The 19,360-nt window shown below is 41.8% G+C and overlaps 1 protein-coding gene across 4 annotated transcripts in view; it reads right to left on the bottom strand.

Annotated features, from left to right (window-relative positions):
• Positions 1-19,360, bottom strand: part of gdpd2 (glycerophosphodiester phosphodiesterase domain containing 2) — a 69,852-nt gene that overhangs the window by 15,086 nt on the left and 35,406 nt on the right. For all 4 annotated transcript variants that reach the window (XM_069893048.1, XM_069893049.1, XM_069893047.1 and 1 more), the window contains exons 8-12: positions 18,148-18,293; positions 17,222-17,304; positions 14,605-14,755; positions 12,986-13,210; positions 3,765-3,910 (exon numbers count right to left, since the gene is read on the bottom strand). In XM_069893048.1, the coding sequence (XP_069749149.1) occupies positions 3,765-3,910; positions 12,986-13,210; positions 14,605-14,755; positions 17,222-17,304; positions 18,148-18,293 (751 nt within the window). The remainder of the gene's footprint in view (positions 1-3,764; positions 3,911-12,985; positions 13,211-14,604; positions 14,756-17,221; positions 17,305-18,147; positions 18,294-19,360) is intronic.

Raw genomic sequence — 19,360 nt, forward strand, 5'->3', positions numbered from 1 at the left:
GGCCCAACTCCATGTGCTAAAATGAATGGAAGGGGTCAACCTTTATGGCCAAGTCACAGAGGGACGGGTTACATGTGGTCGAGTCATCAGTGAGCGGCCAGCCACTTGTGTACAGAGCAGGAGCAGTATATACATATCGCTACAATTGGGCAAATACTTTCAATAGGACATCAAACTATCTTAATCAAGATGTTCACTTCAACCTTTAATGAGAAAAATATATATTTTGTTTTGTGTACTAGTTTGGAGGGACAAAAATTGATAGCCCTAAAGCTTATTTATCCCGATTTAGGAATGTAAAATCTGCTGTGATTGACTCATGATCTAATTATTAACAAATACTGATAACAAACCTCAAACTTTTAACTGGCAACTTTCCTCAAGACAGTGTCAATATCTGGATCTTGTGGTTGAATACTGAAGCACTAAGTTAACCTGGTGACTCAAGTTTGCTTACGCTGACCAAACTATAAATCCATACTATTCAAGATTGTTTTATTGTCATATAATAGAATGGAGCATGTAGATTTACATGAAATTGGTTATCACCTGCTGCAAGGCAGACAAAGTGTTGCCATTAGTGTGGCCCAATGCCACTCACAATAAGAGAGAAAGAGAAGGGTCACTGAATGTCCTTAGATTCAGCTCCGGTGGGTCCTGCCACCTCTGAAGGGGGGCACAGAGACTCTCATTCGATTCCATCAGCACCCAGACCCTCCAACATGATCATGAAGGGGCTTCTTGCCCTCAGCACCCTCTTGAATCTTGGCTCTGACACATGGTTCCCATCAGCCTGTCTCCAGCAGCCGGTAGCCTGTGCAGGTCCCTTGACCGCCAGTTGCCCACAGCCTGTGTGGTCCCTGAGCTGCTGAACCCCTTGCTGCCAGAGTTACTGTCCTGTAGTGTTGTCTCCTCTGTTTCTCCTTCTGTTCTCCGTTACTGATGCCCTGCCCCAATCCGCTTCTCCTCGGAGTTTGCAACCCCTCGTGGCTGCTGCTGAGCACAGGCGCAGCTATCTTGAATGCAGACCTCCACAGTTGCAGGATTTTATTTACAAATGCTGTTGGCCCCTTTAACAGGCCAGTTACAGCCTGAACAGAGTGGCCAGCATTATGACTGTGTGGTGATACAACCACTACATTGGCTGCACTCCTACCAACCTACTGCAGGGGGAAACCACTCTACCGTCAAGTAGGCAACTTGAGAGGCTGGCTGTCAATCACCAGCCCGTATAAAGACTCGAGCTGGCCCCTTCGGGGACAGTCTAACTCGTGGATCCAGCAAAGATACTAAGACTGGTGCGTACAAGTTTAAGCTAATTAGAGCTTGTTGCATAGTCTGTGGACTTCGCATCAAAATTATTCACACAGCAGCGCTCAGAAGTTAATTAGCTTAAAATTAAAAAGGACCATGGAGAAGTTCCTCACCATCAAGAGGCTGGATAATGACCGTCAACATCCAGGCGCTCCAGTGTACTTCGCGATCTGGAAGCAGGTGATTGAGGCGATCATCTACACACAGGCTGAGGTCATCAACACTAACCAGAAGAGACTCATGGTACTTTGCACCAAGCTGGGACCGCATATTTTCCAGGCTATCCAAGACTACATGGATTTCGAACCAGCAATGGTCATCCTGGAAGCCATGTACCAGCCCCCGATGAACATACTCTACACCCGATACCTGCTCAGCATCAGTGTACAGCAGCCAGGTGAGAAAGCAGATGCTCACCTGGGGGCACTGCAAGAACTGGCACGCCCATGCATGATTGAAGCTGGGGTGATTGCTGGGAAGGTAGAGCAACTCATCCTCGACCACCCCATTCCAGGTGGAGGGCGATGCCTCTGATATTGCCCTCGTTGCCACCCTCAGTCAAGGGGGCAAACCTGTGGCCTTTTTCTCTGGGACACTCCACGGTTCAGAGCTCAGTCACTCTAACATCGGAAAGTCCAAGAAGTCCAGACCATGACTGAGTCCTGTAGGGTCTGTGCAAAGTGCAAACTGTGCTTCTTCTGCCCGCCACAGGCCCATGTAGCGAAGGCCACTTGGCTCTTCGAGCGACTTATTGTCAACTTTAAGGGACCACTGCCTTCCACGAATAAGAACCTCCATTTCCTTTCAGTCATAGATGAATACTCCCATTTTCCCTTAACCATCCCTTGCCCTGACACCTCTACCACCTCTGTTATCAAAGCACTGGTGCAGATTTTCACCATGTTCAGATACCCGGCATTTATTCACAGCGACCGGGAGTCCAGCTTCATGAGTGAGGAGCTGCACCAGTACGTGATGGTGCAAAGCATCGTGGCTAGTCACTCGACTAGCTACAACTCCAGGGGCAATGGGCAAGTGGAGCATGAAAACATGTTAATCTGCAAGGCAGTCCTCCTTACTCTAAGGTCAAAAGGCTGGTCCATCAACTATTAGCAAGAGGCCCTCCCCAAGGCACTATATGCCATACGATCACTCTTGTGCACAGCTCCAATCAGACCCCTCAAAAACACCTTTTCTCCTTTCCTAGGAAATCAGTGACTGGCGTCTCCTTGCCAGTGTGGCTGATATCTCTGGCACCAGTTCTCCTCCACAAACACATGAGGACCCACAAATGTGACCCCCTGGTCGAGCAGGTGCCCCTCCTCCATTCAAATCCAAATTACGCCTACATCAGGTACCTCAATGGCCGTGAGGACACCGTCTCGACCAGGGACCTAGCACCAGCAGGGGCCCAGCCCTCTCACCCTGGTCCATCCAGGATCCCCTGAGAGCCGACACCCTCTCTCCACCTCTTCAGAGGGCCCTCTCACCACCTCTTCCAGACACCATCCCACCCACATCACCTGCTGCCCCGGCCTCCCCAGACTCAGCTGACCCTCAGGCAGCCCTGCCCCTATCAACCATTGACAAGGAGCCTGTCCTGCAACAGTCCCAAAGGCACAGACAACCACCAGACTGCCTGAACTTGTAGGTGCTACCCGGTACCGAGGGCACCACCACTCCACCCCCAACCAAGGTCTCATTTTATGAAGGGGGTAAATGTAGTGATACAACCACTACACTAGCCGCATTCCTACCAGCCTACTGCAGGGGGCAACCTCTGTACCTGCAGGTAGGCAACTTGGCAGGCTGGGTCCACCTGCCAGCTGTCAATCACCGGCCTGTATAAAGACTCAAGCTGGCCCCTTCGGGGACAGTCAGACATGTGGATCCAGCAAAAATACTAAGTCTTGTGTGTACAAGTTTAAACTAATTAAAGCCTGTTGTATTGTCTGCAGACTTTGCATCAGAATTATTCGCAACAGCAGCGCTCAAAGACTGGACAGTTGAACTCTTTAGAGCAGCAATCTGTCTCCATTTTCCTCTCTCTTGGGTCTACACCACTGGCAGCGCTGCATTATAGCAGCTCCAATCTACCCCTGTAAAATGCCAGATGCTGAGGTGTAATTGATGTGAGCATTGCTTTGAGAGCCTAAACATCACCATACCACCAGTATTCAGAAAGAATGGTACAAAATTGTTCTTTTGCAGAGAATTAACTTTTAAAACATTCTATTGTGTACACCTATGTCTGAAACTTAGAGAGGATTTATTCATGAAAATCTGTTCAGAGTAGAGTATTATTCCTAAAATATGCACGTGGAAGCTGAAGTTCTCTTGAAGCATAAACAACCTAGGTAATATTAGCCAAGTTCTTCTTTAATCTACCTGTACACAAGTGCCAGATTGGTTCAAATTCATGTATGTATTGTATTTTAGAAGAGACTCGCCTGATCTCTGCTTCACTGATGTTGCTATAACGAACATTGATCATGTGAATTTTTCTCTTCTGCAGTATTTCTGGATCAAATTTTTCTCCCAGAACTTGCTGGAAACCAGATGGAGTGCTATTCTTATGGTTGGGCAGCCAAAGGATCTACAAGGAAGCAAGTACATAAAGAATATTCAGAACAAAGTACATTTGACTGAAAACGTTACTTCTGTCCTTGTCAGAAGCAGGGTAGAGTCTGCCATTGTTATGGAGGTGGAAATATAGTACATTGTTTCAGCAATAAAGTAGATTTTTTAAAATTCATTCAGGGGATGTGGGGGTCACAAATTGAGACAAAATTTAATTGCCCGTTGCTAATTGCCCTTGAGAGGTTGGTGATGAGCTGCCTTTTTTTGAATATTTTATTTTGAATTTTTCAGTCATACATGCATTCATATTCAAAATTCATTGTACAGTGTCATTATATAGAAAACATGTTACATGTTGACTTTAAAACTCAAATCTAATCTACCCCACCCACCTCCCCCAAAGAAAAAGAAAGAAATAAAATAAAAAAATCCCTAAAAAAAAGAATAAAGCAAAATAGAAAGTGTCTTAGGACTACCATCCAAACAAGAGGGATCTAATTTTCCTGACTTTACCAGTGCAGGTTTCAAAAATATAGGAAGGTAACCTAAAGTTTACACCTTACTTAAAATCTTTAATTATCACATTCCAAAGAAAAAAGTATTATCTTATTATTGTTAAACTTGTTCCATATCTCTCCTTCTGTCCCCCCACACCACACTCCCTTCAAAGACCACTTTCCCTTCCCTCAAAGATAGGACCCAGTACCAACAACACTTCCCAAATAAAGGTATGAAAAAAGAAAAAAAGTACCATTACTAAATAGTAAGAACCCTCCCTTTAGTGTAAAATACACAAAACACCACCCCCCTCTATTTTAAGGGTTGTGAAAAAACCCACTAACACACATGTATAGATTTTGGAGGTTAACCTCCCAAACTCCCAGGGAAAACAATTTTAGACAATTTTACTCTTGTAGCAGGCCGCCAATGTGCCACGCCTGAAATGGCAACCCGACACCTGGAGCCCGCAGCCTACATAGCCGGCCATATACTTCAAAATCGGCGCTCGACTCGTCAGGACGCGGCTGCAGCTCCCCACTCCAATGGGCTGGCCAGCGGCAGCCAATCAAGTAGAACTAGGGAGACAGCCACACCTGGGGATGAGAGGGGCTCACTGATTGGCCGCTCCCCGGGTAGCACTAAACGACCAATCCCAGGGAACAGATCATAATGCCACCAGTCGGGTGGCATGATGATGTCAGAGATGGGCTTTAGATCCCTTTATAAGCAGAGCAGCCAGCACGATAAATCAGTGTTGAATTCGCTCCCATAGTGCGTGTCTTTCCTTTGAGCGTAACCTCTCCAGCAGTAGCAGCTGCTACAGTGGTGACCCGACTGATCCAACTGGCATCGTGGACCTGAAAAATGAGTGACCAGCTGGAATCAATGCAGTCTTGTTGAAGCTGCCCAGCTTCTGGACATCACAGCCACAGGTGTGGATCCAGAAAGCTGAGGCGCAGTTCGCCGTACGGAACATCACAGCTGACAACACCCGCTTCTACTATGTGGTCGGTGCCCTCGAGCAGGACACGGTGGCTCACATTACTGACTTTCTCCAGAAACCTCCAGACCAAGGGAAGTATCAGGGCATCAAGGAGCTACTAACCCAAGCTTTTGGGCTTTCATGGCGTTGCACTACCCGTCTGCTACACATGGACGGTTTGGGGGACAGGGCCCCATCCGTCCTCATGAACGACATGCTCGTCTTGAATGCTGGCCTTGTGCTCTATTTGAGCAAATTTTCCTGAAGGGGTTACCCAAGGACATCAGGCTACTCATAGCTGAAGAGAACTTCACAGACCCCAGAAAAGCAGCCACCAGAGCCGACCTGCTCTGGTGGAAAAAAGGGATTCCTGTGTTTTGTTAGACCACGTGGCCTCTTATCGTCAACACTGGCCTACCAGGAGGCCGTTCGACAGACTGCACAGCAAGTCTTCTTCCAAGCCTGCAAACCCTGATGAGCCGAGTTATTTCCACCATCAGCAATGGGGTGCTGAGGCCCATTAATGCCAATCACCCTGTGGATTCTCGGGAAACGCCAATGCCAGCCGTTGTTAGAGGCTGTGGTGGCTGGCCTACACAAAAGCCTTCTCCATGTCTGGGATACAGTGTCAGGCTGACGCTTCCTGGTCGACACCGGGGCCGAGGTCATGCCATTAGAAGGCAGGGCACCGGTTACGGACTGCCAATAACCCTTCAATATGGACTTATGGCACCCATACTATCCCCCTCTATTTCGGCAATAACCGCTTCACTTGGCGATTTGTCTTAGCAGACGTCCACCAGCCTCTCCTGAGGGCCAACTCCCTCCTAGTCAACATCAAGGGCCGTCGGCTAGTACACACAAAGACCTTTCAGACCCTTGCACTGGAAGACACCAAACTGACCACTCCCCACCTCCACTTGGTAGCAATTCAAAGCAATGAGTTCGTCAAGATTCTAGCTGAGTTTCCCTCCATCGTGATGTTGCACTTTAACTCCCCTGAGCCTGAACACGGGGTAAGGCATCACATCCTCACTAAAGGCCCCCCACTTCACGCCAGAGCATGCCACCTCCTGCCAGATAAACTCAACCTTGCCAAGGAGTTTTTTTTTAAATGGAGGGACTCAGCATTGTCCGCCGCTCCAAAAGTCCCTGGGCCTCCCCCCTCCACATGGTCCCTAAGGCATCAGAGGGTTGGAGACCATGCGGGGAATTCTGCTGGCTGAATTAAGCCAGCATGCTGGATAGATACCCCATATTCAGGACTTTTCCGCAAACCTGCAGAGGGCACGGATATCTTCCAAAATCGACAATCCATGGCTATCATCAGATCCCCGTCCATCCAGAGGATATCACAAAGTCTGCATTTTTACATCATTTGGGCTGTTTGAATTCCTCAGAATGCATTTCGGCCTAAAAAGCGTCCCATAGACCTTTCAAAGGCTTATGGATGCTGTGGGCAAGGATTTGAAGTTTGTGTTCATCTACATCGATGAGATTCTGATTGCAAGCTGTGACCCTGCCAAACATGCCACTCACATCAGACAGTTGTGCCACAGGTTGAGTGAATTTGACCTGAAAATTAATCCAGCAAAATGCCAAAGTTTGGCAAAGACTCAATTGACTTTTTAGGTCACAGGATCAACTGCCACGGAGCTAAACCACTACCTGACAAGGTAGAGACCATTCGGACATTCCCCAAGCTTACAACAGTAAGGGGACTACAAGAGTTTGGTGGCATGGGGAATTTTTACCACAGATTCCTGCCAGGGGCGGCTCATACCATGAAACCTTTATTCTGGTATGAAGAAGACAATTCATGGAAACAAGAGGCATCCGATGCATTCCAGGCAACAAAAGATGCCTTAGCTAATGCTGCCCTCCTGATACACCCTAAAGCTGATGCCCCCACTGCTCTCACAGTGGACATTTCTGACACAACAGGAAGGGGAGTCTTGGAACAATGGGTGGGCGGACACTGGCAACCCTTTGCATTTTTCAGTAGACATTTGCAGACACCTGAACTGAAATATAATGCTTTTGATAGAGAACCACTGGCATTGCACCTGGCAATCAGACATTTTAGATACTTCCCTGAGGACAGGAAGTTTCAATTTTTTTTAATACAGACCATAAGCCTCTCACCTCTGCCTTCACTAAGGCTTCCGACTCGTGGTCAGCTAGTCAACAGAGGCACATTTCATACATTTCAGAATTTTCTACTGGCATTCAGCATATTGCGGGAAAATCCAATGTGGTGGCCAATGCCTTGTCGCATCCCTCATTACAGGTGGTACACACCTCAATATCTTGCATTGACTATAAGGCTCTGGCTGAAGCACAGGCAGCAGACAAGGACATCGACACAAATTACTGGCCTCCAGTTGGAGGATGTACAGCTTGGCCCTGGGGAGCAGACCATCCTGTGCAACCTGACTATGGGTAAGCCTCGTTCCATCATTCCCACTACCTGGAGGAGGAGCATTTTTGAGGCCATACACAACCTGGCACACCCCACCATCAAAATGATCATCAAAATGGTAGCTAGTCAATTTGTCTGGCACAGCCTCCGCAAAGAGGTCAGCTAGTGGGCCTGGAATTGTACGTGGTGCCAGACCTTGAAAATCTATATCCACATTAAAGCCCCCCCCACCCCCCCACAGTCATTTCAAGTGCCATGACGCCATTTCAGCTATGACCACGTGGATCTGATGAGCTCCCTACTGATGTCCAGAGGCACACGCTACATACAGGCCCTAGTAGACAGGTTGGTCAGAAGACCGGAAGCTATCCCTTTGCCAAATACCTCTACAGAAACGTGCGTCAGTGCTCTCCTGAACAACTAGATTGCTAGGTTCGGTCAGGGGCTCCCAATTTACCTCCAGCCTCTAGTCTAATCTTGCTAATGCCCTGGGTACTCAGCTCCACCATACCACAGCTTACCACCCTCAGGCCAATGGTTTAGTGGAGCGATTCCAACAACACCTTAAAGCAGCTTTCATGGCCAGACTCTCTCTCCTTGACCTTTTCGGTGCAGATCTTAATATTTTTTCATGTTCCTTAAATTTCATACATCTAGTTAATATAGAGTGTGGTTTTTGATCCATTCCCGAATGTGAAAAGGGGATTTATATGCCATCTCAATTTATATATTTGCTCCAACATTTTGTATTTCCAGGATTTTTGGTAGCCATTCTTGAAAGAAGTGGATGGGATTTGCCCCCTCCTCTCCCTCTTTGAGTCCCACTATTTTAACATTATTACATCTGCTAAAATTTTCTAAAGGATCTATCTTTACCCATATTTTTGATTTTTCTGTAGCCCATCCATTTAATCCTTTTTCCACATTAACCATTCTTTCTGTAGTTTCATCCAAATTTTCTTCCACTTCCATCTCTCTTTCATTTAAAGTTCCAATTTCTGCTTCTAACCTGGTCACAACTTTTAAAATATGATTCCATTTTTTTATTTGTATTCTTAGCTTTTAATAGGAGTACTTTCATTATATCTTCTTTTTTTATGGTTTAGCTTGTACTATAACGTTCTTAACTTCACTCATTGGTTTAACATTTACCAGTTCATCCTCTTCCTCTGTACTTTGGTCAATCTTGGAGTCACCATTTTGGGAGAGAGCTGTTGATTCTTCTTGTTTCTGCCGGTGCTCCTTTGCATTGTTTATGCACACAACACTGTGCAAGCTCATTCTCCTCTTCTAGACTGTCTTTTGGCTTCAACGCCAAGGACGCTCCACCTTTCCTCCCAGACGTCGGGCTGTCTGCATGGGGGGTGGGGGGGGGAGGAGCAGGATGAGCCACAACCCCTAACTTCTTCCTGTAGATAGCCTTTTTTCCGTTTTAAAAAATCTCCACTTCTTGCTGGGAGCTCAAGGTCGCCAATTGCTGATTCTTCTTCAGCATCTTTACCATAAAGGTTAAATTCTTCCTTTTCTGCCTGTTTAAGTTGTTGTAAATTATTTTATTTTTCCTTTATTTTATAATTACCCGGGAGTTTCAGGCGGCTCCCTCCTTCCTCTTCTACATCACATGACGTCCCTGAGCTGCCTTCTTGAATTGCTGCAGATTTTCAGCTATGGATGTACCCACAATGCTATTAGGGAGGGAGTTCAAATATTTTGACCCAGTGGTGCTGAAGGAATGACATTGTATTTCACAGCTTGAAAGGCATCTTCTCTGTGATTTTGTTTCCATGCATATGCTGTCCATTTCTTTCAGGTCAGTAGAGGTCCAGGCTTTATGTGTTTGGAAGGTGGTTTCCAGTGCATTGATGAGTTGCTGCAGTGCATCCAGTAGATGGTACAAACTACTGCCACTGTGCATTAGTGGTGGTGGTGTGTGAATGGTTCTGAATCCTTTGTCCTTATGATGTTGAGCTTCTTGAGTGTTTTTGAAGATGTAATCATCCACGCCACTGTAGGGTATTCCATTGCATTCCTTCCTGCCTTGATGAGCTTACAGGTGAGTTACTTGCCACAAGATTTCCACCCTCTGATTTGCTCAATTGGTTACATTACATATATATGGCTCCTCTAGTTAATTTCTGGTCAATGACAACCTCAGTGATGGTAATGCCATTCAATTTCAGGGGATAAAAGCAGAATTTTCTCTTGCTTCTTATCTTTATGGTCTGACGCTTGTGTGGCATGAATGTTAACTGCCACCCATCAGTTCAGGCTTGGATTTTGTACAGGATTTTCTGTATTTGTTTGTGAACTACTTCATTATCTAATGAGCCACAAATATTCAAGTTTATTTGTCATTCCATTCTACTAGTACAACCTAATGAATCAGCATTCTCTGGCTCCTGGTGCAGAACAGTGCAAAACATGCATACAGACAGAACACACATACAAACAAATGATACATAATCACTGTACATATATTAAAATAATATTATCAATAAATAATAGAACCAAGTAAAGTTGTTTTAGTAGTCATTCAGCAGTCTCACTGCCTGTGGGAAGAATTTGTTCCTCAGCCTGGTGGTCCTTGCAATGTTCATACAATGTTCTATAGCAACCATAGCAGACTGTGATGCAGCTGGTCGGGACACATTTGATAGAGCTCCCGTAGAAAGTTGACATATTTCTTCTCAGGAAGTGCAGTCACGGTTATTCCTTGCTGACAAATGAGGAGACGTTTTGAGTCCAGCATACGTCACTTCTTAAGTGGACTTTGAAAAACTACTGTGCTATTCATGTGTAGTGGAGGGTGGTCATTCTTGGTCCTTCTGAAATCCACAATCGTCTCCTTTGTCTTGTTCACGTTCAGACTCAGATTGTTATTTTTGCATCATTTCATGAGATTTTCCATCTCCTCTGTTTTTTGACTCATCATTGTTGCTGATGAGACCAACTACTGTCATGTCATCTACAAACTTGATGACTCTGTTGATGTTGGATCTGGCATTGAAGTCGTGGGTCAGTTGCGTGAACTGGAGAGGACTGAGCTTGGAGGTGAACCAGTGCTTAGTGTGACGGTGCTTGACGTTCTGTTGCCAACCTGGACAGACTGGAGTCTTTCTGTTAGGAAGTCCAGAATCAAGTTAGAGAGAGATGTGTTGAGTCCCAGTGAGGACTTCTCCACTAGCCTCTGGGGTATGATTGTATTATACGCCGAGCTGAACTCAATGAATTACAGCCTGCCATATGAGGCATCATTCTTCATTCATATTGAACATTGTGCAATCATTTGTAAACATCCCTCCTTCTGACCTTACAATGATGCAGCTGAAGATGACTGTGCCCAAGACACCACCCTGAGGAACTCCTGAAGAGATGTCTTGTGCCTGTGGTGATTGATATCCAACCCTCACAACCTTGTGCTAGGCATGATTCCTACAAGTGATTTCCATCAACTCCAGTTTAGTCAGCACTTCTTGATACCTTGATGTCAAGAGCAGTTACTCTCACTTTATCGTTGGAGTTCATCTCATTTGTTCATATTTGGATTAAAACTGAGTTTCCCTGGACAGGGTACACCTGGGGAATTTTCCAGATGTTGGGTTGGAAGTCAGTGATGCAGCTGTGCTGGAATTGCTTGGCCAATGGTGCAAGAAGTTCTGTAGTATAAATCTTCAGTAGCATTGCCAGAATGTTGTCAGGGTCCACAGCCTTTGCAGAGCTAGTGGTTTCAGCTATTTCTTGATATCAAGGGAAGTGATTTGAGTCGGCTAAAGAGCGGCATCTATTGTGCTGAGGACCAGTGAAGGAGCCTATTGACTGCCTATTGACAAATCTCCTAATCAAACAACAATGTTGCCCAAAGATTATAATGTAGATTACTTTTTCTACATAAAAATATCTTACATGCATAGACACATATTTTCCTGCCTTTTGGAAGGTGGTAAAACAGTGTGATCAGGTAAAACTTTTATGGTGCTCTGACCTCTATTTGGTCGAAGCCAAAATCAGAATCAGAATTTATTATCATGAACCTGTCACAAATTTATTGTTGTGCGGCAAAGATTTATATCAACCACCTTAAAATAATTTTTTTAAAGTGCAAGAAAAAGTCAAAGTGAGGCAGTGTCTGTGGTTCATTGCTCATTCAAGAATCTGCTGGCAGAGGGAAAGAAGCTGTCTTTGTGCTACTGAGCGCTCGTCTTCAGACTCCTGTTCCTTTTTCCCAATGGTGGTGGTGGGGGTCCTTCAAGATAGAGGCTACTTTTTGCAGACACCGCCATTTGTTTATTTGATGGAGTGAAGTCTGGTGCCCATGATGTTGCAGGCTGAGTTAACAACCCTGTCCTGAGTGTTGGCATATCCGTACCAAACAGTGATGCAACCAGCCAGAATGCGATCAACTGTATAATCCAACAGGAGTATATAAACTTGAATATAATCCAATATTTTACATAGAATAACTCAATGAAAATAATATTGTTTCCCATTCAGATATTTCTATTTCCTATGACTGTCTCATTTAAAAAAAAATCATAAAAATAAAATCGTCAACATTTTATGTAAGTCCACTGACAAATATAGTCTTTCTTGTCTAATTATTCCAATGTTTTACAATTACTCTTTCAAAAGGATGTGAAAAAGGTGTAAAATAATCACCTAAGACTCTCAAATCTGGGTGTTGAAAATTAAACTGTCAAGCTGCCAAATTTATTTTAGTGAATGATCCATTTCTTCTCATGAATGTGTGGAACAGAAAAATGCAGTATTTAAATGTGCAATCCAGCCAAGTTCTCTGCTATGTAAAAAGAATAAAAGCCTTCATATCATTTCACAATGGCAAGAAAAACCTCACAACTAGAACTTGAGCACCTGTAATGTCTCAGACTGATGTAAATGCAAGAATTAAATAGCTTTTTAGTACTCTATCCCAAGAACTTTCCTGACATATAGTTGATATAGATGGTTATTGTAGGTTTTCTATAATTTTTCATTCTTATTTACCAGACTAAATGGCTGTAAAATTCAATGCAAGATGAATTAATCTTTAAAAGAATATATTAAAACATTAAAAAATCCCAGCAGACCAAATTGTCAGAGAATAGTAATAGAGAATTAATGACTTTCAGTTACTAAGATTTTCTCAATTTAATTTGACAGTCAGTTGAAAATGAAACTTAATTCCTTACCAGACTGTGATCAATTGAGGAATTCAAGATGGTTTCAACAACAACTTTGTGTGAAGTGTTGTAATATGGATGAGATTTATCGTCTGGAGTTCGCAAGTCAAAAATAACACATTTTTTTGTATCTTGTGCAAGGTTCAGCAGCTCCTGCAGCGAGCAAACATGCTGTTTTGTAGCATTTTGTTGAGATTCCTTTGATAATGACCATATTGTGTGGAAAGGATCATTCTGTTAGGGAATGGAGTCAGAAATGTTATTGTATACAATACACAAATCACTATGCTCTATTTGTTGAGAACTTCAGAGAATTTTAAAAGATTTGAGGCTGGAATTGAAAATATTACATTAATCAGTATTATTGTCACTGCCACAATGGGCACCTTTGTCAATTGCTCTTAATGTTCTTTATTTATTTATTTTTGGTGTCATTCAATTGAGAAAAGAAACTACTGATAAATAAATATTTTTTGATACAATCTTTTCTGTCAACATTGAGGTCTCCAAAGTTGGGTATGGTGCAGGTTAAATATATAATGTAACTCTGAATGCTATCCCATGCTTTCAGATCTGGTTTGGTTAAATGTAGCAGCTCCATTCGTTTTCCCAATATGACTTGGCCTCAGTATCAGAATAGAAATTCCTTCCTGGATGATATTTCTGTTTACCTAATCAGCAAAATGTGGCTTTTCTAGGTGTAAATACCACTTTATATTGTTAGATTAACTGTTATTTCCTGCTTCCTCAGAACAGGACCAAAGCTGCAGGTTCATTTAATAAAAGATACAAGTCTTAACTCTGTTACAAGGATGTGATTCAAGTCTCACTGTAGCAACATGCACACAAAAGTCTAGATTAACCATTCTTATATTCCCCTCCACCCCCCCCCCCCCCACCCCCGGGCCACTGCACATTTAAGGGGGGGCATTGTCTGAAATTATAAAATGTTTTTCATGTTTTTTTTCTAGTTGGTAGGAGAGAAATGTGGAAGAAACCAACTAAACTTGACTGCTTCACAGGGAAAGAGACCCTTTGAGCAGTGTCCTAAGAGTGCCATAACCAAAAAAAAAGGTGGAGAATGTCTGGTCTAGATTGAAACCTCATTGCAATACTAATGAAATATTGAACAATTGGAGGAGCTGACTTTTACATGCCCATCTTCGAGGGCATGTATTATTTCAAATCGAAGGGGGAGTGGTCCCCAAAGTCCTGGAAATTAAATTGAATATCTTGTCCTTATTGCATTTCTGTTTCTGAAAGCTTTATACTTAATTGTTTGTCACGATTTCTTACATTGAAATAGGTCTTATATTTCAAAAATGCCTCATTACAATAAAGCATTTAGCATTATTCTGAGAGATATATGAAGGACGTTGAATAAGTAAAAGTTCTTGTTTTACTATGGCCAATTGAGAGAGGAGACTTCAGCCTTATCATATTTAGCTAGATTTAAAGTAAGGATTTTAATGCAAAATTAAATGCCCTCTCCTAAAATTATTTATTCTCTCATTTGTTTGCCTATGATTTCATCTGTTCTTTATCCCCTATACAGGCCATAACATGTCATAGTACTATACTTTGATCTTAAAGAGAAAAATAAGTATAAAAAGCTGCTGCATTTTCACCTTCAGAAACCACTTTCCAGCATTAAGCTGCTGGATCTCTGCCCATGTAAAACTTGAGGTGTTATTGTAAGTTCGCTCAGGGAAAATGTCCTTTATGTCTGTTGTCCTTTCAAATGTCTTGTCATGCATTAGAAATGGAACACCATCAAAACTAGAAAAAAAAAGAAAAATGTAGATCTTATCAGTCTAGTCTTTGATTTTCCTAATGAATTGTTCAATTCCACATGTTGTTATTTTAAATTTAAATGTAATTTAAAAATAATTAAAGTTTGACATACAGCATGGTAACAGCCCCTTTCGGCCCATGAGCCCAATTACACCCAATTGACCTACAACCCAGGTATGTTTTGAATGGTGGGAGGAAACCGGACACCCAGAGGAAACTCATGCAGGTATGGAGAGATCATACAAACTCCTTACAAACAACGCAGGATCCTATATATGCATTATATTTGTATAGTTATATAATTCCTTTAATGCCACAGATGTAGCATTCTCTGTGATCTAAGCAACCAAGTAATATTCCTGCTAAGTAATTTGTAAGTAATATTCCTGGTACAGAAGTACTAGGGATTCTCCATTTCTAACCCATCCCCTCCTGTTGTTAGTTTTGTCAAATCCAAGGGAAATATACAATTGACCAGAAATTTAACTGGACCATCAACTGCAAAGAGTAAATTGTCTGGAATACAATTCACTTGCCTGGATGACTGCATCTCCTATATTAGATTCAGTTGAAGAATGATGGCAATATCTGCCTTCTTGCACAAACCATAGATTCTCTATAGTGGACATTACACATTAAAAAGGTTTTCTTATAACTATAAATTGCTTCTCAACAGACTAGTGAAAATCTGTAGGTAGCAGTGAACTTAATTAATGGCAAGTGCTTTTCCTCCTTTATTGTACAGAATAAGCAACTTCCTGTCTCTGAATCTCAACTCTAAACCTATTTAGCATGCCTCTCCACTCCCAAATCTTCCCAATCCTTCATCATCCCAACCTTCCCAAAGCATCCAACCACTAGTCCTCGCTCCTTGATGGGCTCAATTTTATATGAAACATTAAAACACCTATGCTGGTCTGTATTGCTATTGCAGCTTCAGAGCTGCTAGTCAACAGTTGAGACAATTGTTAACGTATCAAATAACCAGCACGTGTCTAGACACAATCCAGTTTTAAAGCTGTTGTTTTGATTTGATGAGAAAATATGTTGATGGACGATAGGATTTTTGAACATTTAAAATTACATTTTTTTAACAGATAGTTTTTTTCTGAGCATTCATTTTTGATAGTTGTCCTTTTTCATGCTTAATTGGCAGCTTGTCAGTTTGTTTTTAAGAGTAATGATTTAACAATCTTTCAAGAAAGTGAAACTTGATCCAAACAGTTCACAAACTACAATTTCAAATCAAATCAAGTCAAGTTTATTGTTATCTGGTTGCACAAGTGAAACCATGTTCTCTGGTCCTCAGTGCAAAACACTCAGACACACAACCAGACATTTGCTAGTTTCCTGCCCGAAACTTGCTGCTGACTCGTGATATGGGTAAGATTTAAACTCCAGAATGGAGGACCATCGCCTTCCCAAGATCGTGTTATATGGCGAGCTCTCCACTGGCCACCGTGACAGAGGTGCACCAAAGAAGAGGTACAAGGACTGCCTAAAGAAATCTCTTGGTGCCTGCCATATTGACCACCGCCAGTGGGCTGATATCGCCTCAAACCGTGCATCTTGGCGCCTCACAGTTTGGCGGGCAGCAACCTCCTTTGAAGAAGACCGCAGAGCCCACCTCACTGACAAAAGGCAAAGGAGGAAAAACCCAACACCCAACCCCAACCCACCAATTTTCCCCTGCAACCGCTGCAACCGTGTCTGCCTGTCCCGCATCGGACTTGTCAGCCACAAACGAGCCTGCAGCTGACATGGACATTTACCCCCTCCATAAATCTTCGTCCGCGAAGCCAAGCCAAAGAAAGAAAAGACGAGGAATCGACTTAAATCCGAGTAATGAACAGCTTTAACTGTTAGGCATTAATACAAATCTATAATAAGCAGCATATAATTTTCACTGTTCAATAGTGTGATTGTCAGTACAATAACGTAGCTGGACATAGCACCAGATGTTATCTGACTTTTGTACTAACTTTCCCTATTTTCTGCGTAAAAATAAAAGGTTGAGAAGCTTCTGGCATTCTAATGAAAACCCATTAATTCAAAATAAAACATTCAAATAGAAAATACTGGAAACACTTGGCAGGTCATGCAGAGTCTGTTAAAATAAAAAGAAACGAAATTAATGTTCTAGGTTGAAGACCACTTGCCAAAAATGGGGAAGATAAAAAATAATTTTACGCTGCATAGAGCATGGGAAGGGACAGATAGGACAAGGGGACTATCTCCGATACAGGAAGACCAGAGGAGCCTGGAGGATGATCATTGAAGTATTTTACTTTTCCATCTGAAGGGTGAATTCCATTTCTTTCTCTACAGCTGTTTTTTGCATTTCCGAAGTTTCATTAGAGATCTATTGTTATTTTAAGTGGTTACATTGTCTAGAGGGGTTAGATTGATTGTGCAGTGATGTAATCAAATATAAGAAAATAAATCACATACCTAATCTGCACATCAGTTTCAAATGTAGATGCTTCACATTTCACAGTTTCCTCAAAAGACATCAGGGTGTTCTCTGGTGCCAACTAAAGACATGAAAACCAGTGATCACGTGAGGTGCTAATATCCCTTGCTAGCATGGGCACCACAAGTTCAGACACAACATGGGTAAGATGCTGCTCAGTCTACACTGTACCATTTCTCTTAGACTTTTTTTTAAAGCACTGTCAGTTCATGCACAACAAGTTTGGTGGAGAATAAAACTCTCCAAACTGCCATGCTAGGGCCCATGGGGGCTGTAGATAAGATGAGTAGGCTCCCTGTCTTGGGGTTGAAAGGGAACACAGTAAAAATCCTAAAATCCAGACAGCAGAAACCTGAACCAGCTGAGAATCTGGACTTCTCGAAAACTCTCGGCTTTCGTGTGCTTGTGTATGTGCGTGCGTGTGTAAATGCTATGGAAACAAGCGACCACGTGGAAGTTGCGGAAGTGTAGGTAAAAGTATTTGCTTTTTTTCTTCTTTGTATTTTATATGAAAAATGTTTCATTAATGAACTATCACAATTTACCTGTTCATTTTCCTTCATTTCGAATTTTTAAAGTGCAGCCCCAGGTCTGGAAAATCCAGACCAACTCAGTCCCTGAGGAGTCTGGATTTTAGGACGTTCTGTATTAAAGGTTGCCACCAGAAGTGCCCTTTAAGAACACTTTAAAATACAGCAAAGGTTAGGTGTAGAACAAAGCTCCCAAATCACAGAACCTAATACTTATACAATGCAATCTCTTTGCCCAGATAATGAGAGGATAATGAAAAGATCTTAATTCTATCTATACAGCAGAATCAGAAAGTTTGAGAACTTAACTACTGGTGTACTGCCTAGGTCCTTCTGATTCTGATGTGTGAGCACATGAGGTGCTGAGTACTTACCATGGGTGCTCCACGATGCCCCATCATAGTTGGTTTTTTCCCCAGGTTTTCCTTTTCAATAATACAAGGAGAGGAAATTGCAAGGGGAATTAAATAAAGAAATGTCACCAATCCAAGATAGAATACGGACGAAACAATCTGAAAAACTAAAAGTAGAAATTAAAATTGATGATACAACTGTTGTGATAAAAATGCTGGCTTTGTAACAGCATACAGACCTATTTGTTTAAATATTTACAGAAAAATGTTAAGGATGTTTAATATCAGGAAACCTGCAGAAATTAAGCCTATTAACGCTTTTGCATTCCTTTTCTTCATTGCAGACTTTTTTTTAAACTTTATTTAAAATTTTATGACATGAATAAAATAAAAATTACATTTAAAGAAATAATAAAAAAATAAGATAATAAAAATTAGAATACTACATCATTAAACTACACAAATTAATCCCCCCAATAATTATAACACAACATTAATCATCTAATTTAAAATTAGTCCAACCCTCCCCCCCAAAATAAAGAGTGAAGAATTAATTAACAATGTTGTAAATAAAATAGAAAAAAACCCACTTACAAAAAAAAGGATAAAACTTAACAACAAAAAAAATTACTAACAACAAAAAAAATCAATACTAAAATAATACCCTTAAACATATATTTAAATCAAACATAATACATGTATTTAACAAATGAAATCCACTTTAAAACTAAGTTCAAATATTAAAATCATATATCAACCACATATCTGTTATACAAAAAATCATAATTAATAATACATAAATACAGAATTTCCATTAATACCAAGTTTCCTTTATAATTCATCGAGAGAACAAAAACATCCCTTAGAAAAACAATCAGATAAACTTTTTATTCCCTTCCCCTCCCCTTATATAAAAAAAGAAAAAAAAAGAAAAAAGTTCAAACTCTTATAAAATTCTCCATATTCTTCATTTATAACATCTTCAAAATTCTCTATCGAAATTAACTTAATTTTATTAAACTCTTCTCCTTCAATGTATTTGTACTTCATTTACTTCATTTTCTTCTTATCACCTTCCCCTCATCTTCCTCTTCATCTAATACAACATCCTCAATTTTTGACTTATTATCTTCTGTGACATCATCCTCTTAAAAAAGAAAGAAAAAAAGAGAAAAAAAACCCCAAAAAAGAGAAAGAAAGGAAAGAAATAAACCTCCTAATTCCCTCTCAATTA

Source organism: Narcine bancroftii, chromosome 8, assembly GCF_036971445.1.
Source record: "Narcine bancroftii isolate sNarBan1 chromosome 8, sNarBan1.hap1, whole genome shotgun sequence".
In the NCBI taxonomy this organism is placed as follows: domain Eukaryota; kingdom Metazoa; phylum Chordata; class Chondrichthyes; order Torpediniformes; family Narcinidae; genus Narcine; species Narcine bancroftii.